Source organism: Callorhinchus milii, unplaced genomic scaffold (assembly GCF_018977255.1).
Source record: "Callorhinchus milii isolate IMCB2004 unplaced genomic scaffold, IMCB_Cmil_1.0 Scaffold13, whole genome shotgun sequence".
Lineage (NCBI taxonomy): Eukaryota > Metazoa > Chordata > Chondrichthyes > Chimaeriformes > Callorhinchidae > Callorhinchus > Callorhinchus milii.
This window is the reverse complement of record NW_024704754.1, coordinates 18,447,705-18,469,937: the sequence shown is the minus strand read 5'-3', so window position 1 is coordinate 18,469,937 and position 22,233 is coordinate 18,447,705. Positions and strand designations below refer to the sequence as shown.

Below are 22,233 nucleotides of genomic sequence, written 5' to 3'. Positions count from 1 at the left end.
CCCCCCCCCCCAAACTCACCCAACCACCTCCAGAATCCAACAGGCACACTCTTTGTAATACCTTGTCTGACATATTTTGCCAATCCTGCATTTTAAACAGAGGGACTTTAGCTCCAGGGAGTGGTGAATTATTTGTTCTATTGTGGTCGATGGTAATTCAAGACGAGTGTGGCTTCGGCTGCCCATTAAAGCTCCCGTAGCTTGCCTGTACCTGTTAGGAATGTAAGTTACAGTATACGTAAATTTCCAGTTGATTTAGAAACAGAGGAAACTTAAAGATGATTGTAACCGAATGGATTTCTTGTGTGTTTTAATTACTTTATGATTCTGTGACTGACCAGCTTGTTCCAGGCAAATTATTTACCTGATCAAAAGGGGTTATATAGTAGAAATCACAAGTTTAAAACAACGTATCGAGTGAGATGCAGATTTAGGAAAACATACCTGAACATAATAGCAGTATATTTATAGATGACGTTTGCAGAAATACTACTGAAACAAATAGCATTGATATATAGGGACTCAGTAAGCAGTGTTTGTCTATCTAAGATTGTTCTATCCGATGGCGCTGAGGCCGTTTATAAGTCTGAAGATTTATTCATACGACAGACTGAGTGACCAAATATCAACGATGGCTGACTTTTTTCAAATGTGGTTTCTCAGAGCAGGGCAAAGGTCCTCTACTTGCCTCCTTTAAACATATCAGTTTATGCACTTCGCAAGTTGGAGAGATGAGGGGACCCACCGCAAAATCTAATGTAGCATTATCCAATCAAAGTGCAATGCTCAAACAACTCAGCTCTAATGCACCACAAAACAACCATTGTAACTCAGTGCAAGAGACAACTGCGAGGATTTGTGCATTTGTACAGTAAATGGATTGAGGAATACACCGACGAGGCGCCCGGTTGATATTTACATCAATGAAAACAGTAGCTTTGCTGGAACTATGGCCCTTTTGCATTTGCCTCACACACATGACTCCGAGAATATCTGCCTTTCACAATGTTTTTGAGAATTCTTGGGAACAAATATCCTGAAGGTGAAAGCTGAAGGCTGCTGATATTTTGAATGCACAACGGTACATGTAAAAAGAGTTGCCAGGAGGATTTATGGAGACATCCTTGCTTTAAGAAATGCTCTTCACGATGATTGGCCGACGGTGACTTTCCTGCTTTGACCATTGAGAAGCCGGGATGTGGCTGGAGATCCCGACTGCACCTCCTCACCATCACATACGAGCAGACACAGAGCAAAACGGGGACATTGAGCGGCGCAACCTAATGTTCGACTGTGTGTGTGTGTGCAATCACTGGCACAATAAGAAGATTCCTTAGGAAGTATTCCTATCGCTGTTCACCACGCACAGGTACCTATCTACAATTTAGCTGCTGTATCCACTCAGAGCGTAATAGTTAAATAGCATATTTCCCAGGAACGGGCGAACGGTGGTCGTGTGACGCCGACACATTGGGAATGATTTGTGCTGGAAATGGGATGCAACCGAGCAAATTGGCTGTTAAAATGGATACCATTGCGCTGTATGCTGTGCCTCTTGTGGCGTCCAGTTTCGGGAGAGATTCGTTATTCGATTCCCGAAGAGCTGCAGACGGGAGCCTTTGTTGGGAATATCGCGGGCGATCTGGGTTTGGATGTGAAAGAGCTGGCGGCTCGCGGGTTTAGGATCGTGTCGGGTCCCAGGAAGCAGTATTTGGACGTGAACTTAGAGAATGGGATTCTATTTGTAAAAGAAAAAATCGACAGGGAACAGCTCTGTGGGTCGAGCCTGACGTGTGTGCTGTCTTTCGAAGCAGTGATCGAGAACCCCCTCAATCTGTATCGTGTTGAAGTTGAAATACTGGATGTGAATGACAATGCTCCCGGTTTCTCAAAGAGCCAGATCCGCCTTGAGATCTCAGAGGGGGCTGCCCCGGGAACACGCTTCGCTCTGGAGTGCGCCCACGACCCAGACGTAGGAACCAACTCGCTGCAAACCTACCAGCTCGCCCCGAACGACCATTTTAGTTTGGTGGTGCAAACGCGCGGCTCGGATGGAAAGCTACCAGTGCTAGTGTTGGAAAAGCCGCTGGACAGAGAAAAGCAAACGGGTTACAGGTTAGAGCTAATTGCCAAGGATGGAGGTATTCCTGAAAGATCCGGTAAAGTTCAGATCATAATTACTGTACAGGACGCCAACGATAACGCACCTGTTTTCCAACAACCGCTTTACAGTGTCAATGTATTCGAAAATGCCTTTAAGGGGACACTGGTCCTTCAGCTGAACGCCACCGACTTGGATGATGGCGCTAACGGAGAGATAGTTTACTCATTCAGTAGCCACACGTCAGCTCGAGTGCGTGAACTCTTTTCCCTCAATGCCAAAACTGGTGAAATCAGAGTGAAAGGGGAGTTGGATTATGAAGGAAATAACGCTTTTGAGATCAATGTGCAAGCCATGGACAAGGGTCCAAACGCGATACCGGGCTACTGCGATGTGTTGGTGCAAGTAATTGATGTGAATGATAACGCGCCAGAGGTAACTCTGACCTCTTTCTACAGCCCGATAGGGGAAGATGCTTTGCCTGGGACTGTGGTCGCTTTGATCAGTGCAACAGACAAAGATTCCGGCGATTACGGACAGGTGCAATGTCAGATCGCCAACAACCTTCCTTTTCAACTCGTTTCCTCCTTGGAAAACTATTACAAGTTGCTGACACTGCACCCACTGAACCGCGAAAATATCTCCGACTACGACATTACAATTCTCTGCAGCGATGAAGGAAACCCACCGCTCACCTCCAGTAAAAACATTCGGGTGGAGGTGTCTGATGTCAACGACAACGCACCACGATTTTCGCAACCTGCCTATACTGCCCATGTGTCGGAAAATAACGCTATCGGTTCATCTATTTTCTCAGTGACTGCTTATGATCCAGATTCAAACCAGAACGCTCAACTAACCTACTCTATCCTGGAGAGTCGGGTTCAAGGACAGTCGGTGAGCGCTTTTGTCTGTATGAATTCGGGCACTGGAACCATCATGGCCCAAAGATCGTTTGATTACGAGCAACTCAAAAACTTTGAAATTCGGGTTCAGGCGCATGACAACGGAGTCCCAGCACTCTTCAGCAACGTGTCTGTGGATATAATTATCCTGGACCAGAATGACAACTCCCCAGTGATCGTGTCTCCACTACCAGAATATGGCTCAACAGTGACAGAGACTGTCTCGAGGTTGGCAGAGCCAGGCTACCTGGTGGCCAAGGTCTCAGCCATTGATGCTGACACTGGGCAGAATGGGCGTCTGTCTTACCAGATTTTCCAGGCGAGTGACCCGGGGCTTTTCACCATTTCCCCTGATACTGGAGAAATCTGGACCATCCGCAGTATCCAGGACAAGGACCTTAGGAACCAAAGGTTGGTCATTGTGGTTAAGGACAATGGAACCCCCTCACTTTCAGCCACGATGACCATCGTGTTATCAGTGGTGGGCAGCGATACGGAGATGGTCTCTGACAGTGAAGGCTTATTTGAACCGCGTGAATTCGCTTCACCTTTAAGCCTGTACTTGGTCATTGCTTTAGGATCAATCTCTTCCATTTTTCTAGTGGTTTTAATTATCCTCGCTGTTCAGGTTCACAGAAACAGAACTGGATTTGGTGCCTACAGTTGTCCTCTGGCTAACTGCTGTTGCTTTGAAACGAGACATTCTCTGAATGGGATTCAAAAAGCCAGCAGAAACCTTCAGATACCCCCGAACTACGTTGAAGTGTTTGGTGGCGATCCACTTTCCCAGAGTTTCCGTTATGGGTCGTGTTCAACTTCAGGCTCGAGCAAAGGAGACCTCCGATTTTCCAACATGGGCCATGCATCCACACACAGCAATGACTTCAGGAGGGAAGTTATTGGGTCAGATGGAAACCCACGTGCATCTGAAAATTATAGGAGCAATGAAAATGGTGAGGTGAGGCTCCTTTCTTTAGCAAAACCTTGAAGAATTTCCTTTGAATGTATAGATCACTATTTCAGAAAGCAACCAAGCACAGGCCACGACCGCTTCTTATCAGTGCCTTGTATAAAATAAATGTTTATACCCTGTAAAGCATCGTTTTTTGCTGCAAGATTGGTTCAAACCAAGTGATAATACTGAATGCTAACTCATTATAAACTGCCTTTGATATTGTAGTTATGAATTCATGTTTTGATCTGGAAACTATTAATGGAAATAAATATCTGATACTTATAACACCATTCAGCATCAACTGTTAAAAAGTGCCCAAAATTAAAATGCTTCTAAACAGAAAGTAATAAAGGAAATACGAAACGGCAAATCTGGTGCTCGATACGAATCATCACAGAGTATCGAGAGAGAAGTGGGAATAGCAGTAAAGGTTTTACGGAGGATATCGATTTGTGATCTGTAGTGTATGCATTATAAGTATAGATCAAGCATAGTTTACCAAAAATGAAATTAATTTACCAAGTTATGATAACTCACGAGTAAGGAGGTAGATTGCGTTTTTAGCGGCACAACAATAAATGCCCAATTTTACGCAAAGGATTAAAGAGTACATTCTCGCTTTAAGTAATGGACAGTGTTCTGATTGGCTGAATGTGAGTTTGCTTCCACTCACCAATGAGAAACCGAAATGTGACGGGAGATCCTGACTCCCCCTTCCCCTTCCCATCCACCATTGCAGACTCTCAGACACAGTGTAACATTGGACAGAGGGCTGCGTAACGCTGTATCAGGACTCGTATGTGCAGCCATTGTGGTTTCCAATGAACAAAAAAGAAGATTTTTCAGCGATAGTCTGCGATTTTTAACAATAACAGGTACTTGTCTACGTTTTAGTCCCTCATGCTAACAATAATAGATGCAGAACCTTGTCCGGGGGATGCACGGCTCTGAGTCGCACTGAAGCAATTGATATGCTTTATGCTGGACATGGGGTGTTATAAAATACACTCGTGGCTAAAATGGCAGCTATTTTACTTAACCTTCTCCGCCTGGAAGCTCGTTTACTGCCAGATTCGTTATTCGATTCCTGAAGAATTGCAGCCTGGTGCCTTTGTTGGTAATATCGCGCAGGATTTGGGGTTAGACGCGAAACAGTTGTCTGCTCGTAGTTTTCGCATTGTGTCGGGTCCCAGGAAGCAATATTTGGATGCGAATTTGGAGAATGGGATTTTATTTGTGAAGGAAAAAATCGACAGGGAAGAATTGTGTGGTAAAAGCCCCACTTGCAGGCTATCGTCCGAAGGCGTGATTGAAAAACCTCCAAATGTGTATCCTATTGAAGTGGAGGTATTGGATGTGAATGACAATGCTCCCATCTTTCCCAAGAGACAATTCCGCCTTGAAATCTCGGAACTAGCAGCACCGGGGACTCGCTTTACCCTGGAGCGAGCCCAGGACCCAGACGTTGGGATTAATTCCATTCAAACCTACGAACTGGTGACGAATGAATACTTCAGTCTAAATATCCAGACGAGAAACGTCGGCGGAAAGTCACCGGAACTAGTTTTGGAAAAAACACTGGATAGAGAAATACATTCAAATCACGAGTTAGTGCTGATAGCCAAAGACGGAGGAATTCCAGAAAGATCTGGCACTGTAGCGATATCGATCATAGTGGAAGATGCCAACGATAACTCACCAGTTTACTCACAGTCAGTTTACAGAGTCAGCCTACCCGAAAACACGCCAAGAGGAACTCTAGTGCTAACACTAAACGCCACTGACTTGGATGAAGGATATAACGCCGAGATCGCTTACTCTTTGAGTGGTCACACGTCAGACAGAGTGAGTGAACTTTTTAGTTTGGATTCCAAATCCGGCGAAATAAGAGTTAAGGGTAACTTGGATTTTGAACAAAACGATGTTTTTGAGATTAATGTACAAGCAAAGGATAAGGGACCATATGCAATCCCAGTCTATTGTGAGGTGTTGGTGACCATTACAGATGTCAACGATAACGCACCTGAGGTGACTCTGACCTCTTTATTCAGCCCAGTTGGTGAGGACGCGCTGCCCGGGACTGTGGTCGCTGTGATCAGTGCTGCAGACAGAGATTCAGGAGCCAATGGACAAATACAGTGTCAGCTCGCAAACAAACTTCCCTTCAAACTGGATTCCTCTTTAAAGAACTACTACAGACTGGTTACACGGGAGCCACTGGATCGGGAAAATGCCTCTGTGTACGACATCACCATTGTGTGCAGTGACAGAGGCGCCCCTCCCCTCACAGCCCACAAACACATCCGGGTGGAGGTTTCTGATATTAATGATAACGCGCCGAGGTTTGCGCAGCCTTTATACACAGCCCATGTGATGGAGAATAACCTTGTGGGCTCTTCCATTTACTCAGTGACAGCTTATGATCCGGATTCAAACCAGAACTCTCGACTGTCTTACTCTATTCTGGAGAGTCAGGTTGAGGGCGAGTCAGTGACCAGTTACGTTTCTATCAACTCAGACACTGGTATCATTTACTGTCAAAGAGCTTTTGATTACGAGCAACTCAAACACTTTCAGATCCTGGTTCAAGCTGAAGACAGTGGAGTCCCAGCACTTTCCAGCAACGTGTCTGTGGATGTCACCATCCTGGACCAGAATGACAACGCCCCAGTGATCGTGTCTCCATTGGCCGAGTATGGCTCAACAGTGACAGAGACTGTCTCGGGATTGGCCGAGTCAGGCTACCTGGTGGCCAAGGTAACAGCCACTGACGCTGATTCTGGCCAGAATGCTCGTCTCTCTTATCAGCTTCTCCAGACCACTGACCATGGACTCTTCACCATCTCCCCCGGCACGGGAGACATCTGGACCATCCGTAGCATCGAGGACAAGGATGTTAGGAAGCAAAGATTGGTCGTTGTTGTGAAGGACAATGGAACCCCTTCACTTTCAGCCACAATGACCATCATGTTATCAGTGGTGGGCGGTGATACAGAGATGCTCTCTGACAGGGAAGGCTTATCTGAACCTCATGAATTCGCCTCACCTTTCAGCCTGTATTTGGTCATTTCTCTGGCAATCATCTCGTCCATTTTCCTGGTGGTTTTAATCATCTTAATTATTAAAATCCACAGACACAGAACTGGTTTTGGTGACGCTGATTGCTCGCTATGTACTTGTTGCTGCTTCCGCCCGAGACATTCACTGAATGGGATTCAGAAAGCGAGTAGAAATCTCCAGATTCCTCCCAACTATGTTGAAGTGTTTGGTGGTGATCCCCTTTCCCAGAGTTTCCGTTACGGGTCCTATTCTACTTCAGGTTCTTCCAAAGGAGGCTTCCCATTTACCAACACACACAGTTCATCCACCAAGAGGAATAAAGCCAGGAGTGAACCAATCGGGAACGATGGAAACCCACTGACGTCAAATTCTGCAAATTATAGGAACTGTGTAAATAACGAGGTGAGAGGCATCTAAAAGGAATGACGAAACCTCACGTTTGATTTTGGTTTACAGTTATCGATTGCAAACGCCAACATTAAGAAATTTAGAAATGTAGTATTGTAACTCCATGGGAGGGATTGTGGATATAACAAAGTGAGGTTGCAATCTTACTTTTGTAGGAGAATTTTCTTATTATACGAGAAACCAGTTCTGTCTTGTGGTAACCTCAGAACCCTTTAACAACCTTATGGTTTTCTCCAGCAGTATCTCGCACTTCCAGCTCACACTGTAAATGTTTGCTAAAGTGATTTTTCGTGTGTAATATGATGTATATACTTTTTTACAGAAATAGCCAAAACGAAAAAAAGAGTTGCAGCTTTGTCTTAATCCAATAGTTATTCGGTGATTTGTTGTGGAATAACAGTGCGGTGATATGAATGATTGCGCAACAGTACTGCGCTGTTTTGGGTTGACGTTGAGGAGTACATTCTCGCTTTAAGTAATGGTCAGTGTTCTGATTGGCTGAATGTGAGTTTGCTCCCACTCACCAATGAGAAACCGAAATGTGACGGGAGATCCTGACTCCCCCTTCCCCTTCCCATCCACCATTGCAGACTCTCAGACACAGTGCAACATTGGACGGCGGGCTGCGTAATGGTGTGTCAGGGCTTCGGTTTCTGCATTCATTGTGGCCTTTAATGGGGAGAAGAAGACTTTTCAGCCACAATGTTTGATTCTTAACAATTGCAGGTATTGCTCCGGGTTATAATACTTCTCGTTAGCGATGGTGCATAAAGAACTTTGTCCGGGGGAATGGTAGGGCTCTGTGTCGTGCTGAAACAATTGGAATGTTTCATGCTGGAAATGGGATGGCGTAAGATAAACCTGTGTTTAAAATGGCAGCTGTTTTACTTAACCTTCTTCTCCCGGAACCTCGTTTCGGGTCAGATTCGTTACTCGATTCCTGAAGAATTGCAGCCTGGTGCCTTTGTTGGGAATATCGCGCAGGATTTGGGGTTAGATGTGAAACAGCTGGTGGCTCGCAGTTTTCGCGTTGTGTCCGGTCCCAAGAAACAGTATTTGGAGGTGAATTTAGACAATGGGTTTCTATTTGTCAAAGAAAAAATGGACAGAGAACAATTGTGTGCAAGGAGCCTCAGCTGCATGTTATCGTTTGACGCCGTGATAGAAAAGCCAGCGAATCTGTACCCTGTTGAAGTGGAGATTCTGGATGTGAATGACAATGCTCCAAGCTTTCCAAAGAGCCAGATTCGCCTTGAAATCTCAGAGATTGCGACTCCAGGAGCCCGCTTTGCCCTCGAGTGCGCGGACGATCCGGACGTAGGAATCAATTCCCTGCAAACCTATGACCTGGACGCCAATGATTATTTCAGTTTACATATTCAGTCGCGTAGTGTGGATGGAAAGTTACCGGTACTTGTGTTGGAAAAGCTGCTGGACAGAGAAGAGAAATCGATACACAGGTTAGTTTTGGTTGCTAAAGACGGGGGAGTTCCAGAAAGATCCGGCACTGCTGAAATAATAATCGTAGTGGAGGATGCAAACGACAATGCACCTGTGTTCTCACAGTTAGTTTATACAGTCAGCCTAACAGAAAACGTATCGAAAGGAACACTGGTGATCAAACTGAATGCCACTGACCTCGATGATGAGCTCAATGGAGAAATAATTTATTCTTTTAGCAGCCACACATCCCCCCGAGTGCGGGAACTATTCAGTGTGGACGCAAAATCTGGTGAATTAAGAGTTAAAGGGGATTTGGATTATGAAGAAAACAATGTGTTTGAAATTAATGTGCAAGCAAAAGACAAAGGTCCTAATGCAATCCCAGCCTATTGTGATATCCTGGTGAATATTATTGATGTCAATGATAACAGACCTGAGGTGACCCTCGCGTCTTTATTCAGCCCAGTTGGTGAGGACGCGCTGCCCGGGACTGTGGTCGCTGTGATCAGTGCTGCAGACAGAGATTCAGGAGCCAATGGACAAATACAGTGTCAGCTCGCAAACAAACTTCCCTTCAAACTGGTTTCCTCTTTAAAGAACTACTACAGACTGGTTACACAGGAGCCACTGGATCGGGAAAATGCCTCTGTGTACGACATCACCATTGTGTGCAGTGACAGAGGCGCCCCTCCCCTCACAGCCCACAAACACATCCGGGTGGAGGTTTCTGATATTAATGATAACGCGCCGAGGTTTGCGCAGCCTTTATACACAGCCCATGTGATGGAGAATAACCTTGTGGGCTCTTCCATTTACTCAGTGACAGCTTATGATCCGGATTCAAAGCAGAACTCTCGACTGTCTTACTCTATTCTGGAGAGTCAGGTTGAGGGCGAGTCAGTGACCAGTTACGTTTCTATCAACTCAGACACTGGTATCATTTACTGTCAAAGATCTTTTGATTACGAGCAACTCAAACACTTTCAGATCCTGGTTCAAGCTGAAGACAGTGGAGTCCCAGCACTTTCCAGCAACGTGTCTGTGGATGTCACCATCCTGGACCAGAATGACAACGCCCCAGTGATCGTGTCTCCATTGGCCGAGTATGGCTCAACAGTGACAGAGACTGTCTCGGGATTGGCCGAGTCAGGCTACCTGGTGGCCAAGGTAACAGCCACTGACGCTGATTCTGGCCAGAATGCTCGTCTCTCTTATCAGCTTCTCCAGGCCACTGACCATGGACTCTTCACCATCTCCCCCGGCACGGGAGACATCTGGACCATCCGTAGCATCGAGGACAAGGATGTTAGGAAGCAAAGATTGGTCGTTGTTGTGAAGGACAATGGAACCCCCTCACTTTCAGCCACAATGACCATCATGTTATCAGTGGTGGGCGGTGATACAGAGATGCTCTCTGACAGGGAAGGCTTATCTGAACCCCGTGAATTCGCCTCACCTTTCAGCCTGTATTTGGTCATTTCTCTGGCAATCATCTCCTCCATTTTCCTGGTGGTATTAATCATCTTAATTATTAAGATCCACCGACACAGAACTGGATTTGGTGACGCTGATTGCTCGCTATGTACTTGTTGCTGCTTTCAACCGAGACATTCGCTGAACGGGATTCAGAAAGCGAGTAGAAATCTTCAGATTCCTCCCAACTATGTTGAAGTGTTTGGTGGTGATCCCCTTTCCCAGAGTTTCCGTTACGGTTCCTATTCAACTTCCGGATCTTCAAAAGGTGGTTTTCCATTTTCCAACACGCACAGCTCATCCACCCACAGGAATAAAGCCAGGAGTGAGCCAATTGGGAACGATGGAAATCCTCTAACATCAAATTCCGCAAATTATAGGAACTGTGTAAATAACGAGGTGAGCGGCTCCTGAAAGGAATGACGAAACGTCACATTTTTGATTTGCAGTTATCGATTGGAAACGCCAATTTAAGGAAATCTAGAAATGTAGTATTGTAACTCCATGGGAGTGAATGTGGATATATATCAAAAGTGAGGTTGCAATTTTATTTTTGTCGTTTTTTTTTATAGTAAGAGAAAACTGGTCTGTCGTCTGGTATCCTCATATCCTTTTAACACCTTAATAGTCGTCTCTTGCTGTATCTTACCCTTCCAGCTCACATTGTAAACAATTGCTGAGGTGATTTATTGTGTTATAATATGTATGTCTTTTCACAGAAATAGCAAAAAGGAAAGAACAGGTGCAGCTTTGTCGTAATCCAATAGTTATTCGGCGATTTGGTGTAGAATAATAGTGCGGTGATATGAACGATTGCGCAACAATACTGCGCTGTTTTGGTTTGACGTTGAGGAGTACATTCTCGCTTTAAGTAATGGTCAGTGTTCTGATTGGCGGAATGTGAGTTTGCTCCCACTCACCAATGAGAAACCGAAATGTGACGGGAGATCCTGACTCCCCCTTCCCCTTCCCTTCCACCATTGCAGACTCTCAGACACAGTGCAACAGTGAACGGCGGGCTGCGTAATGGTGTGTCAGGGCTTCGGTTTGCACAACTGTTGGTGTTTTTCATGATTTAAAAGAATTTTCAGTAAAAATCCACGATTCCAGAGAGGCCCAGGTATTTGTCAAAGTTTTTGTTTGAAAAAATAATGATATGTAGAGAAGCATTCAGTGGAATATTTGAGCGGCTATGACTCGGGCTGAAGGAATCGGAATGCTTTACACTGGAGATGGCTTATAGTGGAATCATTTGGCTGATAAAATGGCGAGTATTATGCTTATTATCCGTCTCCTGGCATTTAGTTTGTGGACAGATTCGTTATTCGATTCCCGAGGAGTTGCAACCTGGTGCCTTTGTTGGGAATATCGCACAGGATTTGGCGTTAGATGTGAATGAGCTGTCTGCTCGCAGATTCCGTCTCGTTGATGGTCCCAAGAAGCAATATTTGGATATTAACTTAGACACTGGTGTTTTATTTGTAAAGGAAAAAATTGACAGGGAAGAGATTTGTGGACCGAGCCTGGCGTGTGCGCTGTCTTTGGAGTGTGTGGTTGAAAACCCACCGAATGTGTATCATGTTGAAGTGGAGATTCTGGATGTGAATGACAATGCTCCCAGATTCCCCAAGAAACAATTTCGCCTCGAAATCCCGGAGCTGGCTGCGACAGGAGCTCGCTTCCCTCTGGAGCGGGCTCAGGACAAAGACGTGGGAAGCAACGCCCTCCAAACCTACCAAATTAGTGTGAATGAATATTTCAGCCTAAATGTTCTGGCGGGTGGTGAGGATGGGAAGCTACCCGTGTTAGTGCTGGAAAAGCCCCTGGATAGAGAAAAAATAGCAGCTCACAGGTTAGTGTTGATCGCCAGAGACGGTGGGGTCCCAGAGAGATCTGGCACCGCTCAAATAATTATCGTGGTGCAGGATGCTAACGATCATGAACCTATTTTTTCTCAGCCAGTTTATCATGTGAATCTGTTGGAAAATACACCCAAAGGAAGTGTGGTGATTAAACTAAATGCTACTGATCAGGATGATGGTCCCAATGGAGAGATAGTTTACTCTTTGAGTGATCACACATCAGCAAGGGTGCGTGAAATCTTTGCTGTGGATTCCAAAACTGGTGAAATCAGGGTTAAAGGAAAACTGGACTACGAAGAAAACAAAGCATTCGAGGTAAATATAAAAGCCATGGACAAGGGACCAAACGCAATGGCAGTGTATTGTGAGGTTTCTGTGAAAATCGTTGATGTGAACGATAACGCACCTGAGGTGACTCTGACCTCTTTATTCAGCCCAGTTGGTGAGGACGCGCTGCCCGGGACTGTGGTCGCTGTGATCAGTGCTGCAGACAGAGATTCAGGAGCCAATGGACAAATACAGTGTCAGCTCGCAAACAAACTTCCCTTCAAACTGGATTCCTCTTTAAAGAACTACTACAGACTGGTTACACGGGAGCCACTGGATCGGGAAAATGCCTCTGTGTACGACATCACCATTGTGTGCAGTGACAGAGGCGCCCCTCCCCTCACAGCCCACAAACACATCCGGGTGGAGGTTTCTGATATTAATGATAACGCGCCGAGGTTTGCGCAGCCTTTATACACAGCCCATGTGATGGAGAATAACCTTGTGGGCTCTTCCATTTACTCAGTGACAGCTTATGATCCGGATTCAAACCAGAACTCTCGACTGTCTTACTCTATTCTGGAGAGTCAGGTTGAGGGCGAGTCAGTGACCAGTTACGTTTCTATCAACTCAGACACTGGTATCATTTACTCTCAAAGAGCTTTTGATTACGAGCAACTCAAACACTTTCAGATCCTGGTTCAAGCTGAAGACAGTGGAGTCCCAGCACTTTCCAGCAACGTGTCTGTGGATGTCACCATCCTGGACCAGAATGACAACGCCCCAGTGATCGTGTCTCCATTGGCCGAGTATGGCTCAACAGTGACAGAGACTGTCTCGGGATTGGCCGAGTCAGGCTACCTGGTGGCCAAGGTAACAGCCACTGACGCTGATTCTGGCCAGAATGCTCGTCTCTCTTATCAGCTTCTCCAGGCCACTGACCATGGACTCTTCACCATCTCCCCCGGCACGGGAGACATCTGGACCATCCGTAGCATCGAGGACAAGGATGTTAGGAAGCAAAGATTGGTCGTTGTTGTGAAGGACAATGGAACCCCCTCACTTTCAGCCACAATGACCATCATGTTATCAGTGGTGGGCGGTGATACAGAGATGCTCTCTGACAGGGAAGGCTTATCTGAACCCCGTGAATTCGCCTCACCTTTCAGCCTGTATTTGGTCATTTCTCTGGCAATCATCTCCTCCATTTTCCTGGTGGTTTTAATCATCTTAATTATTAAGATCCACCGACACAGAACTGGATTTGGTGACGCTGATTGCTCGCTATGTACTTGTTGCTGCTTTCAACCGAGACATTCGCTGAACGGGATTCAGAAAGCGAGTAGAAATCTTCAGATTCCTCCCAACTATGTTGAAGTGTTTGGTGGTGATCCCCTTTCCCAGAGTTTCCGTTACGGTTCCTATTCAACTTCCGGATCTTCAAAAGGTGGTTTTCCATTTTCCAACACACACAGTTCATCCACCCACAGGAATAAAGCCAGGAGTGAACCAATTGGGAATGATGGAGCTCCACTGACATCAAATTCTGCAAATTATAGGAACTGTGTAAATAACGAGGTGAGCGGCTTCTAAAAGGAATGGCGAAACCTCACCTTTTTGATTTGCAGTTATCGATTGGAAACGCTAATTTAAGGAAATCTAGAAATGTAGTATTGTAACTCCATGGGAGTGAATGTGGATATAACAAAAGTGAGGTTGCAATTTTATTTTTTGGCTCTTTTTTATATTAGGAGAAAACTAATCTGTCGTGTGTTAACCTCTTATCCTTTTAACACCTTAATAGTCGTCTCTAACTGTATCTTGCTCTTCCAGCTCACATTGTAAATGTTTGCTGAGGTGATTTATTGTGTTATAATATGTATGTCTTTTCACAGGAATAGCAAAAACGAAAGAACAGGTGCAGCTTTGTCGTAATCCAGTAGTTATTCGGCGATTTGGTGTAGAATAATAGTGCGGTTAGATGAATGATTGCGCAACAGTACTGCGCTGTTTTGGGTTGACGTTGAGGAGTACATTCTCGCTTTAAGTAATGGTCAGTGTTCTGATTGGCGGAATGTGAGTTTGCTCCCACTCACCAATGAGAAACCGAAATGTGACGGGAGATCCTGACTCCCCCTTCCCCTTCCCTTCCACCATTGCAGACTCTCAGACACAGTGCAACAGTGAACGGCGGGCTGCGTAATGGTGTTTTGTGGACTCGCTTTGTGGATTTATTGTGGTTTAACATGAAATAGTGAGATTTTCCAACAATATTCTGCATCGCTTAAGAAACTCAGGTATATATCTATGTTGTATTTATGATCTTTAAAGACAATACGAAAGTATCCCTTAATCAATGGACATATTTGAGCGCCGCTGTGTTGTGTAGAAAAAGTCGGAATGCTTTCCATTGGAAATGGCTTATAGTGGAATAAACTGGTTATTAAATTGGCAAATATTATGCTTCATATTTGCCTCTTGCCGTGTAGTTTGTGGTCAGATCCGTTATTCCATTCCTGAAGAATTGCAACCTGGTGCCTTTGTTGGGAATATCGCACAGGATCTGGGGTTAGATGTGAAGGAGCTTTCTGCTCGTAGATTCCGTCTCGTTTTTGGTCGTAGGAAGCAGTATGTGGACGTAAATACCGACAAAGGCATTTTATTTGTGAAAGAAAAAATTGACAGGGAAGAGCTTTGCGGACCGAGCCTGGCGTGTGCACTGTCTTTGGAGGGTGTGGTTGAAAACCCACCGAATGTGTATCATGTGGAAGTGGAGATTCTGGATGTGAATGACAATGCTCCCGGGTTCCCGAAGAGCCAATTCCGCTTTGAAATCTCGGAGGCTGCTACACCAGGAGCGCGATTCGCATTGCAGTGTGCCAACGACCCAGATGTAGGAATAAATTCCCTACAAAGCTATCAGCTACTTGCAAATGAATATTTCAGCCTAAGTATCCAGATTCGCAGTGGGGATGAAAAGTTACCTGTGTTGGTGTTGGAAAAGACACTGGATAGAGAAAAGCAATCGAGTCACAAGTTGGTGCTAATTGCCAGGGATGGAGGTGTCCCTCTGAGGACTGGCACAGCTCAAATAATAATCATAGTTCAAGATGCAAACGACAATGCACCAGTTTTCTCCCAATTAGTTTACAGAGTGAAACTGTTGGAAAATGTGCCGAAAGGTACGTTTGTTATCAGACTAAACGCTACTGACCTAGATGACGGTTCGAATGCAGAAATAATTTACTCATTAAGTGACCATACGTCGGCGAGAGTACACGAGCTATTTGGTGTGAATCCCAAAACTGGTGAAATCAGAGTTAAAGGCAACTTGGACTATGAAGAATGCGGCGTGTTTGAAGTTAATGTACAAGCAGTGGACAGAGGTCTCAATGCAATCCCAGCTTACTGTGACGTCTTTGTGACCATTATTGATGTCAATGATAACGCACCTGAGGTGACTCTGACCTCTTTATTCAGCCCAGTTGGTGAGGACGCGCTGCCCGGGACTGTGGTCGCTGTGATCAGTGCTGCAGACAGAGATTCAGGAGCCAATGGACAAATACAGTGTCAGCTCGCAAACAAACTTCCCTTCAAACTGGATTCCTCTTTAAAGAACTACTACAGACTGGTTACACGGGAGCCACTGGATCGGGAAAATGCCTCTGTGTACGACATCACCATTGTGTGCAGTGACAGAGGCGCCCCTCCCCTCACAGCCCACAAACACATCCGGGTGGAGGTTTCTGATATTAATGATAACGCGCCGAGGTTTGCGCAGCCTTTATACACAGCCCATGTGATGGAGAATAACCTTGTGGGCTCTTCCATTTACTCAGTGACAGCTTATGATCCGGATTCAAACCAGAACTCTCGACTGTCTTACTCTATTCTGGAGAGTCAGGTTGAGGGCGAGTCAGTGACCAGTTACGTTTCTATCAACTCAGACACTGGTATCATTTACTGTCAAAGAGCTTTTGATTACGAGCAACTCAAACACTTTCAGATCCTGGTTCAAGCTGAAGACAGTGGAGTCCCAGCACTTTCCAGCAACGTGTCTGTGGATGTCACCATCCTGGACCAGAATGACAACGCCCCAGTGATCGTGTCTCCATTGGCCGAGTATGGCTCAACAGTGACAGAGACTGTCTCGGGATTGGCCGAGTCAGGCTACCTGGTGGCCAAGGTAACAGCCACTGACGCTGATTCTGGCCAGAATGCTCGTCTCTCTTATCAGCTTCTCCAGGCCACTGACCATGGACTCTTCACCATCTCCCCCGGCACGGGAGACATCTGGACCATCCGTAGCATCGAGGACAAGGATGTAAGGAAGCAAAGATTGGTCGTTGTTGTGAAGGACAATGGATCCCCTTCACTTTCAGCCACAATGACCATCATGTTATCAGTGGTGGGCGGTGATACAGAGATGCTCTCTGACAGGGAAGGCTTATCTGAACCTCATGAATTCGCCTCACCTTCCAGCCTGTATTTGGTCATTTCTCTGGCAATCATCTCGTCCATTTTCCTGGTGGTTTTAATCATCTTAATTATTAAAATCCACAGACACAGAACTGGATTTGGTGACGCTGATTGCTCGCTATGTACTTGTTGCTGCTTCCGCCCGAGACATTCACTGAATGGGATTCAGAAAGCGAGTAGAAATCTCCAGATTCCTCCCAACTATGTTGAAGTGTTTGGTGGTGATCCCCTTTCCCAGAGTTTCCGTTATGGGTCCTATTCAACTTCAGGTTCTTCCAAAGGAGGCTTTCCATTTTCCAACACACACAGTTCATCCACCCACAGGAATAAAGCCAGGAGTGAACCAATTGGGAATGATGGAGATCCACTGACATCAAATTCTGCAAATTATAGGAACTCTATAAATAACGAGGTGAGAGGTTTCTGAAGGTAATAATGAAACCTCATGCTTTGATATCCATCTTATACATGCTTCGGAATGTTCCAATAGATTCGGATATGGAAATTCATGGATATCAAAGTAGTTAGATTTCCATGTTAATTGTTAGCCCGTTTCATCTTCTCATTTCTGATCTGTGATATCTTGCAACTCTTCCGATTTTATTACAGTTAACTCTATTTCTTCCAGGACCTCAAGGACAACCGAAGCAATCTCATTGATAATTTTTTTGATTTGTGTGGGAGATGCATGTTAGGATTGCGCTACATATTTCCTTTCTTTTAATTTGTGCGATATTAACCAAATATAGCACAGGAGATAAAATCATGTGGTATTATCATAATGGAAATTCTAAGGTTCTTTTACATGAATAGCAACCATGGATGAGTCAGAGTTTTTGCTTCAATGATCACAGGGACTCGTTTCCAAAGTGTATAAGTGTGCGTGTTGTACAAGATTCAGTCTGCGGTCATTCGTAGCGGTAGAACCATTCTTTGCAGAATAGGTTAGCAGCACAAATAAAATAACTCCTGCAATAATTAAAGGTGAGGCGTTCTCCAAATTTATCGCTCAGCACAGTAAGTGTACCTTTTACGCCTGTCGTGGAGACATTCTTGCTTTAAGAAATGTCCCTGTGCGGCGATTGGTTGAACACGAGTGCCCCAATGAGAAGCTGGGATGTGGGCAGAGATCCTGACCGCCCCCTTCCCCTTCCCATCCACCATCACCATCAGTCGATCAGATACCAAGTGAGCACTGGATAGTGAGCTGCGTAAGCCAACGCCAGGATTATTTGTGCACCGTTTTGTGATATTTAGAGGGGTCGAGAATGCGTACGAGAAGGCACCACAGCGAACTGTAAACACATACAGGTATTTGTGTGTTACTCAGCCTTTCTGGTGGTCAGAATGACTCGTAGCTAAATGTATTCGAGGATTTATTCCACAGCGCCGTGTTGTTCTGAAGCTGTTGAAATGCTTTGTGCTGGATATGGGATATTATCAGACATGTTGGTGGATAAAATGGCAACTCTTATACTGTATATTGTACTCCTGGAATCTGGTTTCCGGAGAAATTCGTTACTCGGTTCCTGAAGAGCTACAACTGGGCGCCTTTGTTGGAAATATCGCGGACGATTTGGGGTTAGACGCGAAAGAGCTGTCGGTTCGCAGTTTTCGCATCGTGTCCGGTGCCAGGAAACAGTATCTGGACGTAAATGTGGACAATGGGATTATGTTTGTGAAGGAAAAAATTGACAGAGAAGAGCTTTGCGGATCGAGAATCTCGTGCACGTTGTCTTTAGAGGCCGTGATTCAAAACCCAGCGAACGTGTATCACATTGATGTGGAGGTTTTGGATGTGAATGACAATGCTCCCAGTTTCCCAAAGAGCCAATTCCGCCTGGAAATCTCGGAGATGGCGGTGCCTGGAGCTCGCTTCCCTCTGGAGAGCGCGCACGACCCCGATGCAGGAACGAACGCCCTGCAAACCTACGAACTGGCCGCAAGCGAATATTTCAGCTTGAATGTGGAAACGCGCAGTGGGGATGGGAAGTTACCAGTGTTGGTGTTGGAAAGGCCGCTGGACAGAGAAAAGCAACCGACTCATAGGTTAGTGTTGACTGCCAAAGACGGAGGGATACCTCAGAGATCCAGCACAGCGCAGATAATGATCATTGTACAAGACGCAAACGACAATGTGCCAGTGTTCCCCCAGTCCGAGTACAAGGTCAGCCTCTTGGAAAATATACCTCAAGGAACGCTAGTGATGAAACTAAACGCTTCAGACGCGGATGAAGGATATAATGGGGAGATAGTGTACTCGTTTGCTGGTCACACGTCTGCAAGAATGCGTCAGTTGTTCGCTGTGAATTCGAAAACCGGTGAAATAAGAGTTAAAGGCAAGTTGGATCGCGAAGAAAACATTGCATTTGAGATCAACGTCCAAGCAACCGATAAGGGTCCCAACGCTATCCCCACCTACTGTCATGTGTTAGTAGATGTTATCGATGTAAATGATAACGCACCCGAGATAACCCTAACCTCTCTGTTCAGCCCAGTCAGTGAAGCCTCTCGCCCCGGCACATTAGTAGCTCTGATAGGCGCAACCGACAGAGACTCGGGAGCAAACGGAAAGGTGGATTGTCAAATCCTAAACCACATTCCTTTCAAACTAGATTCATCCTCCAAGAACTATTACAGATTGGTCACAAGCCAACTATTGGATCGCGAGAACACCTCGACGTACGACATGACTATCGCTTGCAGCGACAGAGGCTCCAGTCCTCTCACAGCCAAGAAACACATCCGGCTAGAGGTCTCTGATATCAATGACAACGCGCCACGGTTTGCCCAGCCTTTATACACAGCTCATGTGATGGAGAACAACGTGATTGGGACCTCTATTTACTCCGTCACAGCTTTGGACCCAGACGCAAACGAAAACTCTCGACTGACCTACTCTCTTCTGGAGAGTCAAGTTCAGAACACGTCAGTGTTCAACTATGTCTCCGTTAACGCACAGAATGGTGACGTTTTATCTCAGAGATCCTTTGATTACGAACAACTCAAAAGTTTTCAAATCCAAGTTCAGGCACAGGACAAGGGAGAGCCGGCGCTGTCAGGCAACGTGTCTGTGAACATCATTATCCTGGACCAGAACGACAACTCTCCAGTGATCGTGTCTCCATCGCCCGAGTTTGGCTCAACAGTGACAGAGACTGTCTCGAGGTTGGCAGAGCCAGGCTACCTGGTGTCCAAGGTCTCAGCCATTGACGCTGACACTGGGCAGAATGGGCGTCTGTCTTACCAGATTGTCCAGGCGACTGACCCTGGGCTTTTCACTATTTCGCCCGACACAGGAGAAATCTGGACTATCCGCAGTGTTGTGGATAAAGATGCCAATAAGCAAAGGCTGGTGGTTGTGGCGAAGGACAATGGATCCCCTTCACTATCAGCCACAGTGACCATCATGTTATCAGTGGTGGGCAGCGACGCGGAAATGCTCTCTGAAGTCAATGTTTTGATGGAAGATCCCTGGGTCACTTCTGGTGTCAGTATTTACCTGGTGATAGCCTTGGGAACAACCTCCAGCATTTTCCTCGTGGTTTTAATCGTCCTCGCTGTTAAGTCCACAAGAACAGGAACGGTCTCGGAAACAACAGCTGTTTGCTGGATACGTGCTGTTGTTTGGAATCAGGGAATTCGCTGAATGGGATTCAAAGGGCCAGTAGGAACATTCAGATTCCTCCCAACTATGTTGAAGTGTTTGGTGGTGATCCGCTTTCCCAGAGTTTCCGATACGGATCCTATTCAACCTCCGGTTCTTCCAAAGGAGGCTTCCCATTTTCCAACACGCACAGTTCATCCACCCACAGGAATAAAGGCAGGAGCGAACCAATTGGGAACGATGGAAATCCACTGACATCAAATTCTACAAATTATAGGAACTCTGTAACTAACGAGGTGAGAGGTTTCTAAAGGTAATGGCGAAACCTCATGGGTTTGATATCCATCCAACGTATAATTTGGAATGTTCCAATAGATGCGGATATGGGATTCATGGATATCAAAGGTGTTAGATTTTAATTTGTTATATATTTTCCATCTTGTCATTCCTGATCTGTGATATCTTCCAAGTGTTCAGATTTTCTTCCAGTTAAATACATTTCTTGCAGGACTTAAAGAGCAACCAAAACAACCTAATAGATTTTTGTTTTGTTTTTTGTGGATGATATATTTTCGGGCTGTGCTACATATATATATTTTTTTCCAATTGTGCGATATTATCCAAGCATCGCACAGGAAACATATTCATGTGGTATTATGGTAATGAAATTCATAACATTTTTTTAACATGAACAGAAAATATGGATGAGTAAGAGGTTTGCTTTAATAATGGCAGGGAGCAAGACGTAAGCGTGCTTTTTGTACCAGATTCTAACCGTTATCATATGTAGTGTAGAACCAATGCTTGGAATATCGGCTTGCAGCGCTAAAGGCACATCTGAAATAATTAAAGGTGAGGCGTGCTCGTTATTTACCTTTCACCGCAATAAGCGCACATTTTTACGCTTGTCGTGGAGACATTCTTGCTTTAAGAAATGTCCCTGTGCGGCGATTGGTTGAACACGAGTGCCCCAATGAGAAGCTGGGATGTGGGCAGAGATCCTGACCGCCCCCTTCCCCTTCCCATCCACCATCACCATCAGTCGATCAGATACCAAGTGAGCACTGGATAGTGAGCTGCGTAAGCCAACGCCAGGATTATTTGTGCACCGTTTTGTGATATTTAGAGGGGTCAGAATGCGTACGAGAAGGCACCACAGCGAACTGTAAACACATACAGGTATTTGTGTGTTACTCAGCCTTTCTGGTGGTCAGAATGACTCGTAGCTAAATGTATTCGAGGATTTATTCCACGGCGCCGTGTTGTTCTGAAGCTGTTGAAATGCTTTGTGCTGGATATGGGATATTATCAGACATGTTGGTGGATAAAATGGCAACTCTTATACTGTATATTGTACTCCTGGAATCTGGTTTCCGGAGAAATTCGTTACTCGGTTCCTGAAGAGCTACAACTGGGCGCCTTTGTTGGAAATATCGCGGAAGATTTGGGGTTAGACGCGAAAGAGCTGTCGGTTCGCAGTTTTCGCATCGTGTCCGGTGCCAGGAAACAGTATCTGGACGTAAATGTGGACAATGGGATTATGTTTGTGAAGGAAAAAATTGACAGAGAAGAGCTTTGCGGATCGAGAATCTCGTGCACGTTGTCTTTCGAAGTCGTGCTTGAAAATCCGCCGAATGCGTACCACGTTGAAGTGGAAATACAGGATGTGAATG

The 22,233-nt window shown here is 45.5% G+C and overlaps 2 protein-coding genes across 2 annotated transcripts in view; both read left to right on the top strand.

The window, feature by feature from the left end:
• The first annotated feature begins 1,543 nt into the window (after positions 1-1,543).
• LOC103184166 (protein dachsous-like) overlaps positions 1,544-22,233 on the top strand; it is a 53,423-nt gene continuing 32,733 nt past the window's right edge. The window contains exons 1-6 of the mRNA XM_042340090.1: positions 1,544-3,959; positions 5,055-6,856; positions 7,250-7,383; positions 8,203-10,744; positions 11,554-14,052; positions 14,864-17,365. Coding sequence (XP_042196024.1) covers positions 1,544-3,959; positions 5,055-6,856; positions 7,250-7,383; positions 8,203-10,744; positions 11,554-14,052; positions 14,864-17,365 — 11,895 coding nt within the window. The remainder of the gene's footprint in view (positions 3,960-5,054; positions 6,857-7,249; positions 7,384-8,202; positions 10,745-11,553; positions 14,053-14,863; positions 17,366-22,233) is intronic.
• Positions 18,160-20,660, top strand: LOC121850035 (protocadherin-10-like). The gene has a single exon (XM_042339955.1). The coding sequence runs from the start codon at positions 18,383-18,385 to the stop codon at positions 20,600-20,602; it is 2,220 nt and encodes a 739-aa protein (XP_042195889.1). The 5' UTR covers positions 18,160-18,382; the 3' UTR covers positions 20,603-20,660.

Bases quoted from the DNA above. Each gene is read 5' to 3' on its own strand.
- LOC121850035 (XM_042339955.1), top strand. From the start codon at position 18,383: ATGGGATATTATCAGACATGTTGGTGGATAAAATGGCAACTCTTATAC.